At 58.5% G+C, this 18,366-nt stretch overlaps 1 protein-coding gene across 1 annotated transcript in view; it reads left to right on the plus strand.

The window, feature by feature from the left end:
• The window catches only part of FAM178B (family with sequence similarity 178 member B), a 96,768-nt gene that overhangs the window by 73,382 nt on the left and 5,020 nt on the right, over positions 1-18,366 (plus strand). Inside the window, 1 exon segment of the mRNA XM_060116977.1 lies at positions 7,836-7,961. Coding sequence (XP_059972960.1) covers positions 7,836-7,961 — 126 coding nt within the window.

The following is an 18,366-nucleotide window of genomic DNA, read 5'->3' on the forward strand; positions in this document are numbered from 1 at the left end:
TCCCGCTGCTTTTCCCAAAGGTTGGGAGCCTCAGGCCGGCGGAGTCCAGGTGAGTCTGAATTTTCTGCTCACATCCTTGCATTCGACAGTTACTTTTTGCACGCCCACTATGTGCTCGACCCTGAGGATAGAGCAGTCAGCTGGGAGCAGGGATTACTTTTTCAAAGAATTGTGGTTAAATATACAGAACATAAAATTTACCATTTTAACTTTTTTTTTTACCATCTTCACAATTCTAAGGGCAGAGTTCTAACCGCTGCCACCGTCCACCTCCAGAACTTCTTCATCCTCCCAGACAGAAAGCCTGAGCCCGCTGAACACTGACTCCCATTCCCTCCTCCCCAGCCCCTGCTTATATAACTTCTTATAGGTGGAAAAACAACAAAGGTGAACACGAACACGACTCAGTTAACCCTGCTCGCTCGCAGTGACCCTGCTGCCGCGTGTCAGGCGTGCCTGGGACAGCCGGGGAGGGAGTGCCTTCTTTCCCCCCCGCCCCCTGCTCTCCAAAAAGCTCCGACTGCAGCCTCCTAGCAGCTCAGAGAGCAGTAGTTCCGGGGCCCGGGGGGCAGCATGGGTCATAGCCAGCCCAAGGGCGGGTGGCGGGGGGGTTGAGAATGCTCTCACCGGCCTCCCCCGCCCCACACACAAGGGTCTCCCTCGAACCCCAGAAGAGCTGCCGGGTGCAGCTGAGCCGTCTAGGCAAGGCAGTCCCAGCGAAAGGCTGCGTCTCTAGTCCCTGGAAGTACACCGGGCAAGCCCGCGGCCAGAGTGCTGAGAGGATGTTCTGGACCCTCCTGGGGCGGGTGGACCATACGGCTGAGTCTAAGAGGCCACAATCGCAGGGCGAGAGCTCAGAAAGGTGACCGCTTAGGTTGGCTCATCCAAGCAGGCCTGGCCTGGCTTTGCCCCAGATGCCCCCTCTGCCTTCCATGCTTTCCCCAAGGCTTAGGACGGCGTGAGCGTCTTCTCACCCCAGTTCCATGTCACCTTCTGCAGGAGGCCTTTGCTGACCACCCAATCCAAAAAGTGCCCTGGCACCATCGCACTCTTTGAAAGTATTCATGGTGCTCACCTCCTGATATTTTTTTATTTGTTCAGGGTCTGTGTACACGCACACGCACAGAGCATCAGCAGCTCCTTGAGTGCAGGGACCGGATGGTTTCTGCTCACTACTGCCCGTCAGCTCCTAGCTCAGTACCTGACACACACAGGACCTCAGCACACACGTGTGGGCTGAAGGAACCCGAGGTTGAGTTCCTGGGTGTGCAAAGGAAGGTTCCCCAGGCAGAGACCTCGGGAGGGCAGGAGGGGAGGGTGGCCTGCTCAGGGGTCACTTCACAAAGGTGAGAGCCTGATGACAGAACATCTCTGCGAGAAAGAGAACAGGGGGGCCAAACAGGGGCGGGGCAGGCAGAGATGCAGCAGCAGGACAAGACAGAGTGATCCCAGGAGGCTCCCGGGCTGGGGGCAGCCTGGTAGAGAGGCTTGGGTGTTGACCCGGGTGCGGCCACCGAGCTCCTCGGAGAACCAAACACGTGTCAGCAGAGCGGAGGTGAGAGGCCAGAGTGTCGAGATCAGGAAAGGCAGGACTGGCTGCACGTGGTGGGTGGGAGTAGCCACCGTCCGGCCGGCAGCGCTTGGCAGCGATCAGGAAAACACAGGCTGGCTCGAGCATGAGGGTCAGTTCAAGGCTTGGGGTTTTGTTTTGATTTGTTTTTTATTAGCCAGAGCCTACGCAGCGGAGAGTGCGGGGAGCGTGATGAGGGCCGGAGAGTGGCGAGGGGAGTGGTGCGGGGGAGAGCTGGGTGGTCTGGCCTGGCGGGGACCTGGACGGGAGGCGAGTGAGCGGGGCTGGTGGGGGGGAGGGGCGGGAGGATGCCTCCCCCAGGGAGAGCTGGCCTGGGAGCTCCCAGCCTGTCTGGGGCGGAGTCCGGCCCTGCCCTTGTGGGTCCCAGCTCCAGGGCTGTCCCACCACTCCTGTCACCCACCTGCCCGCGTGCCCGCCGTGCGTTCCTGAGACCCCAGCTGAGCGCCTCCTGTGTGCCAGGCTCTGCACCAGGAGACGACCTCGGAGGAGAGGGTGTGAGCGTGAGCGAGGCAGGCCGAGGGCCCCGTGACTAACTCTGCCCGAGGGCAGCGAAATGGCCTCCAGAGCCATCCGGAGCCAGGTCTCGAAGGGTGCGTCAGGGCTCGTGCCGCAGGAAGGAGAGAGGCGGCGGGCAGGCCAGGCAAAGCTGCGCCAGACCCGCGGCGGCTCGAGGGGCAGACGGGCGGCTCGACCCTGCCCGCTGTCCTCCTGATGTGTTTCCCCGTCCCCACTGCAAGCCCGCGGCCACTGCACGGCCTCCTGCCAGGTCTCGGGGCCGCAGGTGCTCCCCTTTCCAGTTAGACCTGCCAGGCGGCTCCTTATGAGACACGCCTTCAGAGGGCCACCTTGGCCCTGCAGCCGCCCACGTCAAGCCCCCACGCCCCGCTTTCCCCACTCCTCCTCGACCACGTGGCTGCCAGGGCTGCCTGGACCCTCCTCGCGGGCCAGCCCAGCCACCCTCTGCACGTGGCTTTGTGCCTGGGGCACTTCTTCCTTTCCACCCGTTACATCCCAACCGAAGTGGTGGCTCTAACGTGCTGCAGAGCATGGCTGAGCCCCGGTGCGGGACAGATGGGGAAACGGAGGCAGGCACGGTTAGGAGACTTCTCAGGGTCACGCAGTGGGAAAGCCGTGGAGCCAGCATTCAAACCCAGGTGCCCTGACTCCAGAGTCCGTGCCTGGGATCCCTGCAGTGTGCCGTCTCTGCTTCTCCAGCCCCTTCCTTGGATCCTGTTGTGGTGACAGCCTGGACCACACCTGCTGCTTCAGCTGAGGTGCCCGGCTGGTCCCTTGAGCTTTGGTTCTGGCTGGCAGATAGGAGGACAAGGGCTGGCCCTTCCTTCATCCATGCATAAGTGCTTGATAAACCTTAGCAATTGATTTACCACGAAGGGGACTTCAGTGGTTGAGAATTGGCTCATAGAAGGAGAGGATCTGGGGTGAGTGCCCAGGCAGGGGGTTCTCAGGGCATCGCTGGGCAGGAGGAGTCCCCGATGCCTGGATTGCTTGGTTCTCCATCTCAGGCTGCAGCCGGAGGCCCCAGGATCAGGAGCAGGTGCTGAAGAAGTGAATTTGAGGGACAGGACTTCTGTAGGTGGTCGGGATGCAGCAGCCCCAAGACTTGCACCTTCCAGGAGAGCCTCAGGCTCAAACTGCTTCCTTCGTGTTGTTCCTGCGGATCATGGGGATATCCCAGAAACAGCAGGGTTTTGGCCCTAGGCACCAGTGTGCTCCAGACACGGCTCAGGGCACTGAAGATACAGCCCTGAACAGCGTTCAGTCTCCTTCCCTCATGAAACTCAGTGGAGACAGACACAGGCAGCAAGAGAGAAGTAAATCTTTGGCATTCCAAATGGTGATAAGTGCTGTGGAGAAAAATAATGCCAGATAAAGAGGAGGGGGAGTGTTGGGGGATGCTGTTTTATAGGGGTGAACAGAGAAGGGGACATTTGAGCACCGACCTAAAGGAGTCACGCAGGTTTCTTGGGGAAAAGCATTCCGGGCAGAGGGAACAGCCGGTGCAAGGGCACTGGGGCAGGCAAAGCCCTCTCAGGTTGGAGGCAAAAGGAGAGGCCGGTGTGGCTGGAGCAGAGGGCTGAGGGTGGAGTAGGAGGAGCTGAGGTCAGAGGTAAGTGGGGACTCAGGTGGGGGCTTGACTTCCATGCCAAAGTGGAGAGCCACTGAAAGGTTTTGATAAGAGGAGGGACATAATCTGATTTATAAATTTTTTTACAATTACACTGGCTGCTGTGTTGAGACTAGACTGTTGCGGGTGGAAGGAGACAATTGCAGTGATCCTGGCAACAGCTGACGGTGGTTTGGCCTGGGGCGATGGCGGCGCACGCAGGTGGCGAGCAGTGGTGAGATTCTAGGTGTATTTCCCAAGTACAGCCAGCGGGATGTGGAATGGGAGAGAAAGGCGAGGAGGCCTCCAAGACCCATGCAGCTGGCAGGATGGAGAAGCCCTTTACCGAGACGGGCAAGACACAGGTGGAACAGGTTTGGAGAGAAATCGGGTTTCTTATCCCAGGCCACCTCTTACGACACAGCAAGCCTGCTTTGTCAAGCCACGCCTTCCAGTTTGGAGTTTGGAGAACACGGGCTTCGAATGGCCAAAATCAAGGGAGACAGAGTTTTGCATCTACTATGGAAAGGCCAGCTGCAGACCTGACCTGCTATTCGTTCATTTGTTCATTTAACAAATGCTTATTAAGCATATACAGTAGTTCCTGCTATCCGCGGGGGATACAGCCCAAGATGTCTAGTGGGTGCCTGAAATGGTGGATAGTACTGAAACCTATATATGCTATGCTTTCTTCCTATACATACCTACCAGTGATAAAGTTTAATTTATAAATTAGGCACAGTAAGAGATTAATAACAATAACTAATAATGAAATAGAACAATTATAACAGTATACTGCAATAAAAGATATGTGAGTGTGGTCTCTCCCCATCACAATATCTTATTGTATAAATTTGATGCCTTTTTCATCATAACTAAGCCCTTATCATGCACTGTGGCCATAACTTTTACATTTTGAGATGCAGTAGCAAAACCAGCATGGGTTTCTTTTTCCTTCTTCACAATTTCACGGATCAGAGATGTGTTCTTACTGTAGATCTTAGCAACCTCAGCATATGATTTTTTTCCCTTCCTTCTAAAGTCGAGAACTTTCACCTTGTCACTTAAAGGAAGCACTTTAAGGCCTCTTTTTTCTTTTTTTTTTTTTTTTTTTTTGCGATACGCGGGCCTCTCACTGTTGTGGCCTCTCCCGTTGCGGAGCACAGGCTCCAGACGTGCAGGCTCAGTGGTCATGGCTCACAGGCCCAGCCGCTCTGTGGCATGTGGGATCTTCCCGGACCGGGGCACGAACCCGTGTCCCCTGCATCAGCAGGCGGACTCCCAACCACTGCGCCACCAGGGAAGCCCTAAGGCCTCTCTGTGACATATCTGAATTGCCGGCATCACTGCTCTTGTGCGTTGGGACCATTATTTAGTAAAATAAGGGTTACCTGAGCACAGGAACACAAGCGCTGCAACACTGCGACAGTCACTCTGATAACTGAGACGACCACCAAGTGACTAACGGGGTAGGATCCACTGGGCACAGGGACATCCCCATCCAGGGAGGAATGGAGCAGGACTGCGCGAGATTTCATCACGCTACTCAGAAGCACGTGCGTGATTGAAAACTTACAAGCTGTTTATTTCTGGAATTTTCCATTTCATATGTTTGGATCTCGGTTGACCACGGGTATCTGAAACCGTGGAAAGTGAAACTTCGGATAAGGGGGCACAACTGTGCCACGTGCCAGGTGCTGTGCAAGGCTCTGGGGACACTGCAGTGACCCAAAACTGCCCTCACGGAGCTTACGTTCTAGTGAGGGTCAGGGGACAAGTAATAATAAACATAACAGACAAGAAAATTACATAGCATGTCAGAAGGGGTGCTTGCTGCTGGGTAGATGGGCGGGCAGGTGGCGGGGGGGTGCCTCACTGGGAAGGTGGGCCTGGAGGAAGGCTGGAAGGCAGAGGGGGCAGCCGTGCAGTGTCCGGTCAGAAGGCCCAGGCAGGGCACAGGCTCCAGGGAACAACAGGGGCCACCCGGGGCCTCGCAGACATTTAAGATGCTGGCCTTCTCCACTGGGCCAATAGAAGCAGCTGCCGGGGTCTGAGCACAGGAGGGACCGCTGTGTGGACAGTTGCCTCGCTGGAACTGTGTGCCGCCTCTTGCCGGACAAACCGACAAGGCCAGCGGAGGCCTGCCTTTTTGGGTGATCATTTGCTTCTTGCCTGGGGATGTCTGTCCTAACAGTCTGAGTGTTTGCAGAGACGGCTCCCAGCGGTGGGGGTAAAGTGGGGAGGCGTGCTGGTCAGAGCCTGGCCCTGCTGGAACCCACGCAGCCCAAATAAGTCCTGACCGCGCGCGGAGAAGGGTGTGTCTCCCGGGGAGGGGATGACTGCGGCTGCCAGAGCTGGGAACAAAAGAGAATAAGCAATCAGAAGGCAGCAGCTTGCTGTGCTGAGCAGAGTGAAGCTGTTTTCACGGAGTGAGAGGAAAACCGTGGGAGCAGCCAGCCGCTGCTGTGTGCTACCCGGCCCAGCCCGGCCCGCCCAGGGCTCCTAGCAGGGAGGGTCCCAGCTGGGGCGGGGCTGCCTGCCGAAGGGCTGCTTCTGGGGGCGTGGGCTGCAGAGCCCGCTCCTGTGCTTGCACAGCTGTGAGCCCAGAGCAGGCAGGGCTGTTTTGGAAACTATCGCCAGACTTGGAAGGCCTGAGCAAGGCAGCACAGCTCTGGTTTCGGTGAAGTTCCAGATGGCGCCTCTCTTTGCCCAGAACCTTCCCCCACTCTCTCTCTCCCTGCCCCCTGCCCTCCCTCTCTGAAGGGATCAGACGCTAGGCCAAGAAGCCCTGGCCCCCTTCCAGGAGCCGAGGCCCCGGGCCTGACTCCTAGCCCTCACTCAGCCCAGCTGCTCTTGTGGGCTTTCTAAGCCCGTGGCTGGCCGAGGTGCTGAGCAGGTGTCTGCGGGTGAGTCAGGGGGAAGGAGCCAGGTGTGCCAGGCAGGGCTGGGCTTGGGCAGGGAGCTGGCCCAGAGGCTTAGCCCTCGCCCTTCGGGCCAGCCTGCACCTGCTATATCTAAAGACGTGGCGCCTCTGTGAACTCCCCCGGCCCAGCTCTTTCCTTCTGCATCCTCCCTCCCCAGGGCTACAGGTGGCCTCAGAGGGGCCCAGGGCTCAGAGACTGCCTGCCTCCTGAAGCCCCGACCCTGAGTTAGCTCTGGGGCAGCTGGTGGTCCTTGCCGGGGCTCAGCCGAGGCTGCCCAAACCAGGTGCAGGGCCTGGGTGGGAAGGAGTGGCTGGATGCAGACACCTGGACTTATGCAGGCCACGTGCCCCCATTTGTTCAGAGATGGGGGGGTAGGGCAGCTAGCAGATTGGGTGATATAATACATTAACCAAAGGGCAGTGTGTGCACCTCGCGGGGAATCCCATTCCAACCAAGCAACTGCCTAAGGACATTTTTGAGACAATCAGAGAAAACTGAACACAGGTGTTTGATCGTGTAAGGAATTCTTGGTAACTTTGTTGGGCAAGAGAATGATGTGATTATGTTGGGGAAGAAAATCCTTATCCTTTTCTGTTTGAAGCTCTTTGTGGGTAAAATGATACGGTGTTCGGATTTGCTTTGAAATTCTCTGGAAGGAAAAAGGCGGAGGGGGGCTGGGGGTGATGAGTGCAGGCATCATTCACGTTCACAGAGATGGGCATGGAGGTAGTTCTCAACCTCTCTTCTTTCAGGAGTGTTGAAAACGCCCGTGGTAACAAGTTAAATGACAAGAGAGGGCCAGCGGGCCTGAGCAGCAGCTCAGGGTGGGAAGGTCTTGTCCTGTGGCAGAGGAGACCCTCTTCTGGTCTTGGTTCTTCTAAGCCCCGAGTGTCTGCTCAGTCCCGGGATGTGGGTTAAGTCCTCCTTGTTCACTTGTCTAAAGGATGCACGCCCTGCGAGCATGAGAGCCTCTTCTCCCGGGAAGAGGGGGTGTGCTTGTCTCCATTTCACAGATGGGGACAGGCTCCGAGAGGCCACAGGGCTCCCAAGGGAAAAGATGCCCCCAGGTCGTGGAGCCAATGGTCTGGCTCCAGAGCCTAGGCTCCGACCCATGCCTGCCAGCTGGCGTGTCCCGGCCACGCGTCCCCGCAGTGCCCCAAGCCCTCGTGAGTTAGAGCCCCGCTTCTCTCCCCAGCTGTCCTCGCTCAGCCGTCTCCTGAGCCTCATGAGGCCATCAAACCTGGAGCAGTACCTGGGCCCTGAGACCATGCCGCCCGGCCAGGAGCAGCAGCCAAAGGCCAGTGCCCAGCTGGACCACAAGGTGAGCACCCAGCCCCTGCCCACCTCCGCCAAGGCAGCACCCCAAGGTAGCAGGGAAGGCTGGGCTGTCCACAAGGCACAGCCTGGGGGCCTTAAGGCTGCCAGTCCCGAAAGCCCGGGGCCTCGGGGCAGGGCCCAGCCAGCTACTCCCGCCCATCTCCACAGAGCCTGTGCCCCTCATGGAGGCATAGTGGGCACAGGCGTGCAGGCTTGTGAGTTTCGCTGTGGCCTTTGCGGCCTGGCGTGGCTTTGTCAGCCGCGTTAGAGAGGACGCAGGAGCTGAAGTGCTGGCGAGGGGAGTGGGGTGGGAAGGGAGTGCCCTAAAGGAGAAGCACGGAATGTTCAGTTGCAAGAGGCCCCATGTTGCCTGAGAGTGGGGCTGGGACCAGCTGCCTGTTCCTATTTCCTGTTTCCTGTGGCCCTCACTGAGGCTGAGTCCTTGGCCTTCCCCCGGTTCTTCCTAATTGACTTTCCAGACATCGCCCAGCTTTCCCAAAAGCCATGCTTTGGCGAGAGTCAGGGGCAACAAGGTACCCCAGAACCTGCGGGTTGTGGGGCTTGGAATGGTCAGGCCTGTGGCCCCTGGGGTGAATGTCAAGCAGGGGTGGCGGCGTAGGGGCTTCAGCCTGGGAGTCCCAAGCCTGGCTCCCTGGGGAGTTGGGGGATAGAGCTCAGTGAGCTCCCCCATCCCTGGGGACTCAGGGATGAAGGATGCAGATAGGCATCTTGCTAATTTAGGAAGGCGGTAGTTCCAAAAAGCTCACCCAGGGGTTGGGTGTTGACATCCAGAAGGCCAGCCTTTGGGCATCATTCTGCAAATCAGATAAGTGAATTAATTACTGAATGAATACAAATGAACTGTTAAGAAGATATGATAACCCCCAGGTGTACGCTGTCCCCGGGCCCTGTTCCCCTTTGCCGGCTATTTCTCGTGAAACTGGAGCTCCTTATGGAGGCTAAGTCTGGGTTTTCTGGGGACTCTGGAACAGAGGTGGGGTCAGCCCCTGGGGGTGGTCTGTCTGAGCAGGACACAGGTGGGCAGGCCCCAGGTCTGGGCTGGGGGAAGGGAAAAAGAAGAAGAAGGGGAGGGGCGAGAGAGAAAAGAGGAGGCCTGTGTCTGGTCTAGCGAAGGAAGAGCTGCCCTCCAGGCGCCTGGGGCCACCTCTGGACCTCGCCTCACAGTCTGGTAGCAGATGTGCCTTCAACAGCCTGGGAGGAGAGGGGAATAAGCGGGCGGAGGGTATCCTTGTATATTTGAGGACTGTTCTCATGCATGTAAAGGAGGCTGTGAAGTGTCAACTCCGGTCGGCTGCATGTTGGCAATGACCCATTTGGCCTGGGAACACGAGGGGCCGGCGTGTCTTGGCCGGGTGCTGGTCCAGGGCAGCGAAAGAGGCAAGTGAGGCCCAGACAGCTCTTAGATGCCTTTGCTGCAGCTCGAGCCCACTGGGATTGATCCTGGTCTGAGGTAGCCAAGACCAGAGAAGAGACGTGGACGGGTGGGGCTGGTGCTGGTGCACGGGCAGCAGTCTGCACAGCGACGTGGAGCATCCTATCCCCCTGGGCCGGGTACCCTCCAGACCGGGAGGGGCCGGGGGGGGCAGACGACTGGACTCCCGCAGCCCAGCCCCACTCCCCGCTGAGCCCACTGACTCCTCATTAGGGCCCAGGCGTGTTTCATCTTCAGAGATGATCGGGCTACTCACCAGCCAAAAAGAGCAGCGGCATCATCTACCCTGTTTTACAGGGAGTGGTGGTCTGGGCTGGCCGAGCCTTTTATCCCTAGAGCTCGAAGTCTTTGCCTTCTTTCTGCTTGGGGTGCAGCGGGGAAATTAAGGCCGGAGTGAGGTTGGCCTGAGGCGACCCAGCCTGCAGGAAATGGGGACAGGCCCTTCCCAGCGTTTGGAGCAGCCCTGCTGGGCCCGGCCCCCGGGCCCCTCACTCCTGTCTGGGAGATTTCCTGCCAGGACTGCTGGGTCGCAGCCCTCCTCCAGCTCTGCAGATAAACACTTCTGCCAGCCTCCGCTCCCCGCCCCCCCTCCTGTCTCGGCCTGGGGCCTTGGCCCAGGCCCCTCCTTCCCCCGGGAAGCTCCCAGCCTTCTTCTCCTGGTCCTGCCTTCCCCGGAGGCTGGGTGCTCCCTGCCCAGGGTGTGACTCTCTCCTTACTGATCCCATGGCTTTGCAGTTGTCCATTGACTTGTCTGTCTCCCCAGCTAGACTGTGGGCACAGCCGGTGTCTCAGCGTCGCGTGCCGTGTTGGGCGCTAGATGGTTGAATGAGGGCACGAATGAATGAATGCAGTTGTAATTCTCCCGCTCTGAACTCTCTCCTTCCACCCCATTCTGGCCCTCCCACCCCTCTGCTGGAAAGCACCCTCCCTCTGCACGCCCCCCACGCTCAGACCAACCTCTGTGTAAAGGCCCCCTTGTCTCTTAATGTCCTTGTTTCATTAAGGCTACAAGGGTTGATGGCCTGGGCTTCTCCTGTTGGAGGCCCTTGACTTCAGACCTGTCACCTGCTTACGAGAGAACCAATCACAGCCGTTGTTTGTAATTCTAAGCTAGTGAGATTCCTGCCTGAGAAAGCTAACAATCAAGTTCAACAAAAGAAGCAACTTGCTCCTTCTGCAACACTGCAGGGGGTGGGGGTGGGATGGGAGGCGGGAGGGGGCTGGGGCGGGCGGGTTCTGTCCTAGCTCAAGAGTCACAAAGTGTCCCAGCAAATCAGGGCAGAGCTTGTGTGGAAGATAGGAATCCTGCTTCTGAACAGGATGATGAGAGTACTTTGAGCATTTTAAGGTGCTTTTGGCTAAAGAAGTTGCTCAGCCCCTGGGTGAGTTATGGCAGCCCTGTGCTTGCCTGGTTTGAGAGGGGTTCTCCCAGAGGAGAAGGAGCATCGAGATGAGAGTGATGCCTGGGGGTCCGGGGCTGCCCCGCGAGGAGCTTGCGCCCCGCGTGTTTGAGAGAGGTGGGAGAGGATGTCTTAATGCAGGCTTGTACTCTGAGAGTTGGCCTCCAGGTGCTTCCCTCTGGCCCATGGGTACCAGTTCTGCAAGAGGCCAGCTCCTTCCCAGGCCTGTGTGTGTGTGTGTGTGTGTGTGTGTGTCCGTGTCCGTCCGTCCTTTCCGCCTCTGTGCAAACATCTTGTAACTGGACTCTGTTTTCCACTGTCTCCTCAAAGCGACGAGCTCAGCCGTGCAGCCCAAAACCAGGGGTTTCCTGGGGGCTTTCTGTTGTCTTTTAGCTGACTTGCCTAAACCGTATTTGTCCAGACTTAACTCATTTTTATCGCGATGACTGACGCTGTGGTCTGGTTAAACCTCCGCCGCGTGTGACGTTCCTGTTGACCACACTTCCCTGACCTTCCTGACTTCTCCCTGGCCTGCCTTCTGCCACGTGGATGCTACAGTGAAGGAATTTTGGGATCTGTATTTCCTCTAGGGATTTTGGAAGGTCTGTCGAACCAGGATCTTTATGGTAGGGTGGAACTTTTCCCCCAGTTTGGTTAAATTTGGGAACTTTGAGGAAGTTAACCATCTCTCATTGTGTGGAAAGAAAACTAAGGCCACGGAGGGGGATGTCCCAGCATTGGGGCTGCACTGAGGCACCAGCCGGTTCTGTCTCCTCCTCTGCCCCTTGGGCACACCCTCCTCAGAGCCTGACAGTGCCCTCACGGGACAGACAGCCTGGGACCCACGTTCTGGGTTCTACATCTGTGATGGGCCCTGTCCCCCCAGGGCCCAGCCGCAAGAGGCCACCCCACCCAGACTGAGCCTGGCAGCTGCAAGGGGCTCCCATCGGCTTCCTCACCACGTGCATGCCTCCCCACGCACATGGCCTGTGCTCCTGTCTCTGTGCTCGTGAGGCTTGTTTATAGGAGAAGTGCGTGTGTGAACAGGGAAGGGGCGGGGTGTGCTCTGGGCTTGGCTGATGCTGGGGTGAACCCCACCCTGCCTCACAGATTCCTCTGAACTCACGCCTGGCGCCTCTGCACATCTTCTGCAGAGGGCACGGGACTGCCACGCATGAGTGTGTGTGCACGTGTCTTGTGCGTGCGTGTTGTGTGCATCTCCTGTATATCTTTATGGTGTGCCCATGTGTTAACAGAGTTGACAAACAAGTTTTACTGCTTTTACTCCTGCGCTGGCCTGTCCCTGTGTCCGGTGACCCTGCCAAGAGCCGCCTTACGTGACTGGGTGGAGTTCGTTGGGGAGTTTGGGGCTGCCCTCTGGCTCTTTGCACCCGCCTCTGCACCCTGCACTCTCCCGCTGGCACTCGACACCAACGGGGACGTGGACTCCCTCAGGCTTGGCTGGGGCACAGGCTCCTGGCCCTCGTGTCACCTAGAAGGACAGGTGGAGCAGGAAGCCCTCCCTCTCCCTCCACTCTCTGCCTTCTCCCCTGAACTGCCGGCCCCTTGCCCTGCACCCTAGGGAGAGCCACACCCACAGGGCTGGGGACCTTGGTCAGGCCAAGATTAGGAGGACTGGTTTTGAAGAATGGACAGTGGCTATTCAGGACCCCTGAGTTCCTCCTCTGGCTGCTCTGTGTTGGGTCCCTCCTCTCTTCCTCCAAAATGAGGAACAGCTGACATCTTTGGAAATAAACTTCGAAGAGGTGACCTCTGGGGAGGTGACCTCTGGGTAGCTGACCCTAAAGGGAGATCCGTGCCCCAGATACACATCACAGCCACCTGAGTGGCCACTGAGCCCCTTCACAGTGGGTACCTCTGAGCGTCTGAAGGCACATGAGACCGGGGGCCCAGGCCAGCTTTGATTGACTCCCGGGAATTCTGGCTTCTTTGCAGGTGTACGAGCAGGGCTTAAAGTGACGTTGTCGAGCTGGGGAGGAGAGGCTTAGACTCTGCAGGCAGCTGTTGTTGAAGCCCAGCCAGCCCGAGTCCTCGGCAGCTCTGGCCTGCTCTCTGCCCTGCGCCACCCCAGGCTCAGTCCTCCTAAGGACCCTTCAGGGGTCCCTCCCGTAGGCACCGTCCTTACCCCGTGCGGGTGACTCCACTGCTTCTGCCCTAGCACCCCCCCGCCTCTGTGTCTCCATCCTTCAGGTCCTCCTGGACAACTCTGCGATCGTCTTTCTCCCGTTCTTTCGTAGGAATGAGCGAACCTGAGTGCCTGTCACATCATATTCAAACCCCTGCATCCAAGGCCTGTGTCAGCTGGCCTGCTTCATCCATGCGGTTTTTCTCTTGTGCATCAAACCACTCCATTTGATTCCAAGCAGTGGGTGTCTTTCCCAGAAACCCTCCATTCTCAGGCCCGTGTCTTTGCCCTGCTGGTCCTCCTTCCTGGCGATGCCTGGCCTGTCTCTCCTATCCTTGGATTCCGGTGGTCATTACAGTCTGTTCACTCAGCCAGTGGCTTGTCCTCACATTGCTTCACACACCTGAACAGAGTCGCCTTTGAGGGTTGGGTCCAGGGTCTATCTCAACCACATGCTTCCATTAAAATGCCTACCCTGAGCAAGTACAGTCTGGTGAGGGACCTTCTCCCTGCCCCCCTGCCCCCAGCCCCGCCCACCAGCCTCGGGAGTGTGGGCGGGGGAGCAGTGCCCGCTTGCGGGGTCTTAGTTTCCGCACCAGGGATCGAACCCAGGCGCCAGCAGTAAGAGGGCCGAGTCCCAACCACTGGACCACCAGGGAGTTCAGCAGTGCCTTCTAAGAGCCCGGTGCAAGCAGCTTGGGCTCAGCTCCCACTGTCACGCACCTGAGCGGGGAGCGGGAAGGGTGTGTGAGGCCCCTCCCTAGCTGTCCTCAGCCTGGAGGGGCAGTTGCCAGGCAGCCCACGGCCCCCTCGACTGCTCTTCTGCTCACCGCCTGTCCTGCCCCTTCTCACCCCGTCTTTGCCAGGACCCTGTAGTGACAGAAACACCAACACACGTCCCAGGAGGTCCTGGGACAGCTCATCAGGCTCAGCTGGACCAGGGCTGAGCAGTGTCGTGAAACATCAGTGTTGCTCTCTGCATCTCTAGGCTCTGCCTTTTGGTGCGTTCCCAGGCAGCTTTCCCGCTGCTTCTGAGACACCCCGGGCTTATTTCCTTCCCTCTGCAACCCTAGCCAGGGGGAAAGAAAGAGCTTCTGTCCTGGATCCTAACAGAGTCCCAAAGTTGAGTCTCATTGGCCTGGCTTGGGTCATGTGCTCACCTCTAAGCTAATCACATAGCCAGGCATGAAGTGAGTGGCCAACCCAGGTCACACATCTTTGCCTGGAGTCCGGGCTGAAGTCCCCACTGTGTGGCACCTTGGCCTGGGTGTAGGGGACGGGAGGCTGGGACTCGACAAAGGAGGGAGCAGGATCAGCCTTAGTGTCTATGGCATCCCTCTGGTCTTCAGCCGTGGGCCGAGGCCTTGTTCTCTAACACCCATGGGACGTATTAGGAGGGCAGTGCTTCCCAGGCGCTGGCCATGCCAACACGCCAGGAGACAATACAGAGAGTGAGAAAGGTAAGAAAGAGAAGGGAGGAAGCCACTGCTTTTGAGGAAGCCACCGCTCCGTGGGGCCCCTCCAGCCCCTGCCAACACCCTGGCTGGTTTCAGGGGCTCCCTCCAGAGCTGGAATCCACGTACTGATGTACACGTGCACACCCAGGCGTAGATTCTCAAACACAGGCACCGAGAATGTCGTCCCTCTCTGGGCAGCAGGCAGAGCTGGGTTTCCGTTCCAGATCCCCCTGGGGTCAGGGTCTCTAGTCCCAGCTGGAGGAGCAGGATGGGCCAGCCAATCCCCGCCTGTCAAATCCGCCCCCCCCCGTCCCCCCCGCCATGGCCAGCAGGAAGCCAGAAAGGAAGGGTGGGCTGGGTGGGAGCACTCCAGCAGGGGTTTGCCTGTAGCCCCTGGTTCCTCCCACCCGCAGACATAGGAGGGGGGCAAATGCGCTGAGATAACCCCCTGCAGCAGGTCCACAGGAACAAAAAGCCCTCAGCCTTCCTGCTTTTGTCTCAAGTGCATCTCTTCCCCACCTGGCCCCGCTGTGCCCCGGCCTCCTAGTTCCCTCCCCATCCTCACTGCCAAGAGCAGGGGCCAGGGCTGCTCAAGGTCCAACTCCAAGTTCAGGATAGAGCTTAAAAAAAGAATACCTCGGTCCCTTTCAAGTGAGTTCAGGGTCTCAGGTCTCTGAACCCACCTCCTCTGGGCAGCTAGAAGAGCAGGTGAGGGGCTCATCTTCTGAGATACCTGTGGAGGGGGACCCATGCGGGGCCCCGAGGTCCTCTAGCAGCCTCAGCAGAGACATCCCATCTCTCCGCCCCGCTGGGGCCTTGAGACAAACTTTCTAGGCAGTGGCCATTCCCAGCTGTTGAGCCGGAAGTCCTGGTCCTGTCCAGATGCTGCCATCCTGTCTCCCGTCAGCCTGCTCCATGTCTAGGGCTCCACCCACCCCCACGCCTAAACAGGCACTCTCATTTACAGAACTGAGTGTCTGTCCTTGCAAGCCCCCGGGGTGAGTCTGGCGAGTCCTGCCTGTGACGTCTGTTCTCTGGCCTCTGTGCCCTGTGCTTCCAGGGACCTGGGCTAGGAAGAGGTGCCGTGTCACCATGTCATTTCCTAGTGATGGGTCATGCGTCCTTGTCATTTCCTTCTCTCTAGGACTTATGATGGATGACCTGTCCTGGTCAGAGTCACTTCCATACTCAGCTTTCCTGTGGGCACAGCCCTCTGCTTGCTGCTTTGGTGCTTGCCCAAGCCAAGGTCAGAGAGTGTAACCTTGGAGCAGGAACAGCCTGGGCAAGGGGAATAAATCTTGCACTCAACTTGTGGGGCAGAGGAAGTTAGGAAGAAATAGCACCCTAGAGATGGTGGCAGGTGTCACACTCCAGGACAGGTCCAGACGGGGTTCCCCTAGAAAAACGCATCCCCTCTCATCCTGAGCCCCGGTGGACACACTACTAGCCAGATGAGCTTCAGTCTGTCACCAGTCTGAGGCTCTTGGCCTGGGGCCTACGAGTAGCCCTACATCAGGATTACTCACGACTGACTATTTTTGTTGTTTGCCCAGCTGGTGTGTGATGGAGTACCTAGACCATGTCTGCTGCCCCGACTCTCCTCCCCAGGGGGGAGCCTCAGCCTCTCCCTGTCCTGCCTCTAGCAGGCCCTTGGGCCCTGGCTGTGCAATGCAGAAGGGCCTTGATCTCTCTCCAGGGTTAAATCCCCTTTAGGGAGCACGAGCGCACGCACACACGCATGCACACACACACGCACAGCTTGTTCAGCTTAAGGGAGCACGTACAGACATTTGCATCAGGCCTAACACTTCGTGGAGATGGCCATGCAGTCAGGGGACCTCTCCAGGCTCAACTTCCACATCTACTGAGAGTGAAGGTCAGCAGGACCTCTGTGGGAACCCGCTGGGTCAGGGCACTGTGCAGTAGTGCTATAGGGTTCAATTTGATAGAAGGAGAAAGGAAGGAAGGGAGGGAGGGAGGGAGGAAGGAAGGAAGGAAAAGAATTCATCAGGGCCCAGCTCTAGCCTTGGGTTTGAAATGGCCCAAGGCAGACCAGCACGGCTTCACTCTTTCCCAGACTTCATTGGTTCTAGAACTGACCTTCAGCACGTGTGTTTGCAGCGAAGTGTCTCTGAGGGAACAGAACCCCTGAGAAGACCCACACGTGGCAATGACAGGACCTATGGCAGAATTCTCCTCCTGGACCTCCAGGCCTTCCATACGCGGCTGAGAGCAGCCCAGCCAGGCTGTGGCTGAATGCAGGTCCCCCAGGACAGCACCCCTCCCAACCCCAGAGCCTGTGAGCCTGGAGAGGTGAGACCAAGGGAGGCTGCTCTGGGGTGCTGGCATCCCGGGCAAGGAACCGGACAACAGTTGGCCTTGAGGGCCAGCTTGCTGGCGGGAGCCAGCGACATCTGCTGTGTGAGCCCCTGGGCCCCAGCAGCCTGGCTGGAAGGCTGTGTCCTTTGAGTCAGCGTGTCCTCCCCAGCAGGTGTTCCTGGGTCAGCCTTAGTTCTCCTCCCATCACCCGCCATGCCCCACAGCAGCTGCCCCAGAGCCTGGCTGGACCTGCTCCCCCAGGACCCTCCAGCCAAGAGCAAGGTCTGCCATCCCCCGCCTTCCTTGCACCCCTTCTGCTCCCCACCGGGCTGGCAGCCTCCAGGGAGGGGGCTGGGTTCGAAGGATTGCCTCGGGTGAGCCTGCACTCTTCGTCGGACCTGAGGTGGGAGAAACTATTATGTTCCGGCCAGAGCGAGTGGCTTCCTGGGAGATCCTCTCCCTCCCCCTCTCTGCCCTTTCTTAGCGTAAATAACCCACAGCCAGCTCCCTTGGCATTAGCTAGAGGGGAATTTTTCTAAAGGATGAAGTTCCTGGGAACCGTCCACCCTTTTTCCCTTTCGTCTCATGACGAAAGCTCCGAACACCAAGACTTGGCTGGTGGTTCCCGGGTCAGAACTAGCTGGACCAGAAAAGGAGACACTGGCCTTCCCCTCCCCCGGCCCCTTGGCGGGTGACAAGCCCAGTGGGCTGTCCGTTATCTCTCTGCCTTGTCATCCTTCCCCAGGGAGAGGACGGGGCCCGCCTCCAGGCTCTAGAGCCAGGAGGGAGGCATCCTGCACAGAACTTCTCAGAAAAGTCTGCCTGCCAGACTCCAGGGAGAGACCCGGAAGATGAAGCTGCAGGCCCCGCTGGCAGCAGCGGGAGGGGACCGTCCTTTCCTGTCGGCACTGGGTTCGGGCACGTCCCGTGCCTCAGACTCTGCCTCTCCCCAAGTCGTTGCCTGAGGTTTCCTGGCCCCGTTTCCCTTGGGGGCTTCCCAGCCTCCACTCACGCCCCAGTCGGGAGGTGCTGGGTGGCCTGAGCTGGGGAACACCCGTTCTACAGACAAGATGCCCAAGCTTGGATGGATATAGCCCCCACTCAAGGTGTGCCCCTGCACTGCTCAGTAACCCTGAAGCCACCCGGCACCCTCCCCTACACCCATACATACCCCCGCCCGCCCGTAGGGACTTGGAAGGGGCCTCAGACAGGAGGAAGGGCCACCTTGCACTGGCCCTGCTGATGCCTGGCCTCTGCCTAGCCTCCCTTTCCAGTATCTTGAAAGAGAAGACAGAGCCCCACGTTTCTGTGGTGCCAGCAGGACAGGAACGGGCTTGCTGAGTTCAGGAACTGGTCACAGCACAACTGGAGAAGGAAACGCAGCTCTCGCACCTGGCTGTTGGCTGAGCGGCCTACCCTGTCTCCTGCCCGGCCCTGCCGGGCTCCTTGGGCTAGCCCCCGCCCTCCCCACCGGAGGAAGTTTCCAGAGGACGGAGACCCGGGTTCAGCCTCCCCCAGCCTGCTAGAGCCCCAGTTTCTGCTCATGGTTTGCTTCTCTGACCTTCACAGAAACAGGGCCTGGGAGAGGAGGGTTGAGGTGCAGGAGAAGCCTGGCGTGTCCCCAGCGCCACGGT

The sequence above is a fragment of the Mesoplodon densirostris genome, chromosome 14, assembly GCF_025265405.1.
Source record: "Mesoplodon densirostris isolate mMesDen1 chromosome 14, mMesDen1 primary haplotype, whole genome shotgun sequence".
NCBI lineage: Eukaryota > Metazoa > Chordata > Mammalia > Artiodactyla > Ziphiidae > Mesoplodon > Mesoplodon densirostris.